This window comes from Anser cygnoides, chromosome 3 (assembly GCF_040182565.1).
Source record: "Anser cygnoides isolate HZ-2024a breed goose chromosome 3, Taihu_goose_T2T_genome, whole genome shotgun sequence".
Classification (NCBI taxonomy): Eukaryota; Metazoa; Chordata; class Aves; order Anseriformes; family Anatidae; genus Anser; species Anser cygnoides.
In genome coordinates this window covers 102,052,811-102,059,017 of record NC_089875.1, presented here as the reverse complement: position 1 = coordinate 102,059,017, position 6,207 = coordinate 102,052,811, and the positions used below count along the sequence as shown (strand labels likewise).

Sequence of the window (6,207 nt, the reverse complement as noted above, 5' to 3'; positions counted from 1 at the left end):
ACTGTGGTACACTATTATCACTTAACTGTTTAGATCTCTAATAGGATAGGAATGTCCCATGTATTTTGCTTTTTTGTTAATGTTACTGAGGTTGATGAACTTTTACACCTGCTGCAATCTGGTCCTAACTCGCTATAAGCTGTGGCTGCAATCGCACATTCGGATTGTAACGATCCATGTGACAAACCAAACAATAACAGGCCAATGTGTCCATACGGTGGTGCCTGTTTAAATTGAGACCACTGTAAACTGTTTCACCACAATGCCTTGAAAAATTTCTATAGTTCAAGAAAACCCCATCCCTCCTAAATGAAAACCAGTTTACAATGGAATATACCTTATAAACATACCCCTTTCCTATGTAAAGCAAATTAACATTTTCATTTGTTGAAAGGGAAAAAAAGAAAATCTTTTTATCTACCTCCTTTTGGGGGGATCTTTTATCCAATCCGCTTGAATAATATGGTAGTGTGGAAAGAAAGCACGTACGAATTTTAATCATAAAACAGAAAACTGAAGCTGAGTTTTAGATACCACTTGATTAGGTTATTTATAGTAAAAAGACCAGAAATGTTTGTTTGACCATAAATATTATTATACTGAGTATTTTTTTTTTTTTTGCTTCTACAGCATTTTTTAAATTACGATCTAAACATAGCATACTGGCTTTGCAAAATGCTATAAAAAGACAAATATACAGGCTTTTCCTTATCAAAGAGCAATGTGTGTATATTAACTTTTAAGTATGTTTCATTTCACATTTCATTCTCCACTGAAAACACAAGAAATAATCTACACCACAGATAGCTGCTGGCAATACTTATGTATCTGCTACCACCTGCTGACAAACAGCATTACTGGCTTTATTCTAGTCAGTCTTACAGAAGCAACTCCCACTTCCCTATAAAAAACTTACACTGCTGCCACAGTGGCTGACAGTAAAAGCTACATTTTTTTTTTTTTAATACATTATGTTGTAGCCACAATAAACCACAAACTTCCCATCCACCCAGTTTGTCTGTACTACAGATTCACCACTGACCAGCATGTTTGCTCATAAAGCAGCTAATATATCCTTCATTCACTGAAGCCTTTCAGCTTTTGCAGCTTTGCAGCTTGTTTCTCTAGTCAGTTACTGAGCAATTACAAGAAACTAATTCCTCATTTGCAAAAATCCCAAGCAATTTAATTTATTAGATTAACTATAGGGCTTTTCAGATGACAAGTCATTTTCTTTTGGCCTTATTTCCCAATTTCCCAATCTATAAAGTGGATTTGAAACTTTTTTTTTTTTTCTGTTTTAAAATTAAGAAGAAAACAGTAGTAAAAATGACAACCTTTGCACCACCCTGCTTAATTTTACAGTACTCTTAGTAAAACCTTTGTTTGGCCTCCAGACCCTCTTGCTGAGGAAAAACAAAATACCAAAAACCTAAAGTAGAGAAATAACCTCAGTTTCAGTTATCTCACATTAAATTGCAGGTATGTGTGACTGTAAAAAGAAAGTGGTTCACACTGATGGCCTGTATTTACCTATACAGTAGACTAAATAAAAAATAATATTTGTAGCATTTACTTATACATGCACTTCTAAACATTCTGGAAAGAAAAAAAAAAAAAAAGTGAAAACTTCAGAGTTGGTAAGCCACAGCCACGGGGGGTGGGGGGAAAGCAAGCAGAATGTGGAGCTATAGTATGACAGTATGGACAGTATGGATTGTTTGACAAAGATAATTATATTAATATTCATAGTCTCCTTGCCTAGCTGATGAGCCTGCATTTGCCATGCCTGTTTAAGAGCAATATGTTCTTAGGTGCAGTAGGTCCTTAGAGATCTGCATGCATTTGGCGAAAGGAGTTATAAATGAGTCATGATTCCCTTTCCATCACGCAGTATTTCATTAATTTATTTCAGTTAAAATATTTTTAACTTGACTTATGCTCCTGCATGGTCAGCTGTTGTTTTTTTTGTCAGTGTTCTACTGAGCACAGCATGATAAAAAAGCACCCTCAGCAGCTTAGCTTCAAACTCAAACACTAAACGGAATCAGAGCTGCTGCTGCTTTTCTGAACTGTTATTTTCGAGGGCCACCACTTCGCACACAGAGAGAGGTGCTTTTTGATACAAGCAGACTGAGCAAGGTCAGGAATGTCATTCCTTTCCTCCCTCACTGACAACCGCACGTCCGCCATTTTCCCTCCCCCTAAGCCACCAGCGCGGGGCAGGGACCTTGCGTTCGCCGAAGTCTCGCGAGAAGACGCCCAACGGCCGCGACTGCGGCCGTTGGGCGTCTTCTCGCGAGACTTCGGCGGCCGTTATGTGTGGTGAGGCGGAGCGCTACTGTCATGGAGGCGCCGCTGAGTGGCCCGCCGGGGCTGTCCACGATCGTGGCGGTGAGGCGCCGTCCTCTGAGGGAAGGGGCTGGGGAGAAGGCGCTGGTCGTTGCGTGTAACGGGGACCTGCTCGTATTGTGTGGGGCAGCCCGCGCTGGGGTGCTTGGTGAGCGCGGTCCGTGACTGAAAACGGTGTTCGGTGCGGTGTGGGAAGAGGAGAGCTGCTCCAGCGGTGCCCTAATCTCCTTTCATGTCGTGTTTTTTTTTCATAGCGAACGGACTGGTCCGAGCCCTGGCTGGTGGGGCTGGCGGTTTTCCACGTCCTCTGCTTCCTCTTAACTTGCTTCTCCTTCCAGCACTACCGGGTGCAAATTGGGCACTTCCTCTGCATGGGTGAGTAGTGCAGTTGTGTTTCCCTGAGCTCCTCGTCGGGAGATACAGGGCGGGTGTGTTGCTCGCACTTCCTGTATTTTGGTGACAGTTTCTTACACAGCCCAGGGCTTTGTAATATGTCTTGCAACAGATAAAGTGCATACAAAGTAGTATTCCTCTTGTACTAGTAGTATATATATATCTATACACAATTGATTTGCCTGATACAGAAGCTGCCATGACCTATAAATATTTATGTGTTTATTTGATTTCCATGACTGTACAAAGCAGAGACTTGAGACTTCTTGACCATAGTGAGAATCTGGGATAAATATTTTTTTTTTGCATGGTTACACCATGTGTGTTACGCTGCTTCTCAGGAAGAAATTGAGAGCAGCTGCTTTCTGCTCTGCATTACTCTAATGCTGCCGTTCAGTAAATACAGCTAGCTTCAAGCTGGATTCATTTTTGGAGCAGGTTCATCATATGCCTCACTGACACCTGTGATAGTGGCATGAGGAAGAGCAAGACTGATTTAAAAGTGTCGCTTAGTCAACTAGTCAAGTGGTAAAACTATGACTAGAAGGGAGTTACTTTTTTTTTTTCTTAAAAAAAGATTGGGATACTATGCAACATGTGAACGGTTTCTGTAAATGCTTAAGTGTAAATTCATAGATGTGCTGCGAATGTGTAGTACCCTAACTTCAGATAGTAGTCCTAGATAAAAAAGCGTGACACCAGAGCATCTAAAATGATATCTTAATTCCATTCCGGTTATTGGGAAGTTCTGGTGTTTCTTTTTACAGACGTAACTTAGAGGGAGTCATCAAGAAGATTGTTGGAAACTGTGCTGACTTTTTTGTATATCGTTTGTTTTCTGAGCTCTTCCTGTAAACTCAGTTAAGCAGGATTTCATGGTTGCCTGTAATATAGCAAGTGTATTTTGTGATCACTGAATACTTGGTAGTAACTGTATGGGATTTTAATTTAAAACTGGAATGATCAAGGGGATGAAGAACAGCCTACAAAGAAAGCCTCTCCTACAAAGAAAGACTGAGAGAGCTGGGGTTATTTCTTCTAGAGAAGAGGAGGATCCAGGGAGATCTTATAGCAGCCTTCAAGTACCTAAAGGAGGCCTACAGGAAAGCTGGAGAGGGACTCTTTGTCAGGAAGTACAGTGACAGTGGCTTTAAACTAAAAGAGGGAGGATTTAGATTAAAGGTTAGGAAGAAATTCTTCCATCAGAGGATGGGTGAGGCACTGGAACAGGTTGCCCAGGGAAGCTGTGGATGCTCCATCCCTGGAAGTGGTTAAGCCCATACTGACTGGGGCTTTGAGCAACCTGATCTGGTGTCAGGGGCTTGGAAGTACTTTTAAGTTTGGAAGTGTCTTTAAAGTCCCATCCAACCCAAGCCATACTGTGAAATACTAAATGTGCAGTTTGATATTCTGATGATCAAGTTGTAGTGTATGATGTGTATACATCTCTTGTATATATGGCAGAACTGATGGCAGTTGTTTTTAAATAATTACTGAATCTAATATTTTTTTCTTGTACAGTGGGTTTAGTGTACTCTGCAGAATATATAAATGAATTAGCAGCCATGAACTGGAGGTAAATATTTACATTTTCATATTTAAATGAATGTCCTACAAATATTCTTTTTTCATATATATCAATCCCCCCCAAAAACTTAACCTAAAGAGAGTCTCCCATCAGTAGAATGGGATGGCAGAGGGTTTCTTGCATTCATTGTTACAATACTTCTGAACTAAACCATAGGGTGTGACATGGTTACTGCTTAAAAAAGGAATATTTTTGAATAGCTAGTGTGTATTTATTATATTGCTTAAAATCACATCCCTTTTTATTAAACTTGCATACCAGAGTTAAACTGATAGTTTGTCATAAAAACTGATCATTTTCTGATATAACTGAAAATTGTATGTTTAACAACACTTTGTGCAGACATCTAATTTTAAATCTTTATGTTCCACCTAATTCATGCATGGCCTAGGTTACAGCTTCACTACACTTGTTATTTCTGTTACCTCTTCTAATACAAGAAACCAAAATAAATATTTAAAAGTCATCTCAGACACTTCAGGATAAGCTTGACTTCTAAGGCACAGATATATCTCTGGTTGTTTTGAGTCTTGAGCAATAAAACTGTAAGAAAAAGGCTGGTACTGTAGTGAACACTAATAACTGATAAGATAACTTACTGTCACTTCCAGCTTCATACATCTGGCCTGTGTTTGGGGATCCCAAGAAGTAGGATAATCTGTACAATGTCCATGTTGAATGATTACTGTGAAGATATAACATTATGTGAACTATGTTGAATAAAGCTTCCCTTTTAAATTTTTTCTTTATTTTTCTTCTTTCAGGAGGTTTTCTAAATACCAGTACTTTGATTCAAGAGGAATGTTTATTTCATTAGTATTTTCAGCACCACTACTTGTGAATACTATCATAATTGTGGTAGGTTTTCATTTATACGGGTACTTTTTTTTTAAACTCACCTGTATAAATGCAATTATCAATTTAATTAATTTACCTACTTTTCAGGTCAACTGGGTGTACAGAACTTTAAATGTTATGACTGAACTGAAGACACTACAGCAGAGAATTAAAGCAGAAAAACAGAAGAAGAAGTGAAAGGGTCTAACACTTTTTTTTTTTGATGTCGTAATAATACTTGTCCATGCAATCAGTCCTACTGCTTGTTTATGCAGAAGCAGCAATTTTTTTGTCTGATACCAAGAGGACTTTGCAGCCTGTGGCCATGGACAATGAGAAAAGCAGGTATCTACAATACATGTAAATTTCTCAGTGAAATTGAGAAATCTGGTCTTACCAGGTCTTTGTGCCCTTCGATGTAAACTAGTTCTCATCATGACCAAGTCTGTTAATATTGGTGAGACACAACCTTCCTGTTTCCGTTTGCCTATGTATCTTTGTAACTGTCTTAACTGTGTATTTAGCCAGTCTCTTGCTACTTGTGCCAATGGAACTGTTGTGAATTCCAGTAAATGAGGAATTATGTTCAGAATGCCTCAGGAATCCTTGCTTCTGTGAAGCATTTCACTTGTCTGTAAATCAAGTTTCATACTTCCTGTGTGTATTGTATGTCAGTGAATAGTTCTGATGATTAGCATTTTATAAATAAAACTATCCACAGTATTTTACATTGAGTTAACTTGATTTTTTTAAGTCACTTTTGTTCTTTGTTTCCTAGAAATTGCCAGTTTTCTGATATCTTGTACCTAATTTGCATACGTCATTCAAATCGTGATATCAATGCAGTTACATAAATATGTTTTCTTAAAACTGGATGAAATTTCAGTAGTCTCTTTCCCTTTTTAGAACAGAAGGGAAGGAAAAACTTTAGGATGTTCTGTGTTATTTTGTTAATCTTGTTTAGATTTTTATGCTTGACTTTTTTTTAATAAGTTACTGAAAACTTAAAAAAGTGAAAATATAAAGACTTCAGTTTT

General features: G+C 38.3%; 1 protein-coding gene across 1 annotated transcript; it reads left to right on the top strand.

Moving 5' to 3' along the window:
• The first annotated feature begins 2,276 nt into the window (after positions 1-2,276).
• Positions 2,277-5,898, top strand: TMEM18 (transmembrane protein 18). The gene is made up of 5 exons (XM_048052514.2): positions 2,277-2,394; positions 2,607-2,727; positions 4,267-4,321; positions 5,098-5,191; positions 5,279-5,898. The coding sequence occupies exons 1-5, from the start codon at positions 2,347-2,349 to the stop codon at positions 5,366-5,368; spliced, it is 408 nt and encodes a 135-aa protein (XP_047908471.1). The 5' UTR covers positions 2,277-2,346; the 3' UTR covers positions 5,369-5,898.
• The last annotated feature ends 309 nt before the right edge of the window (positions 5,899-6,207 follow it).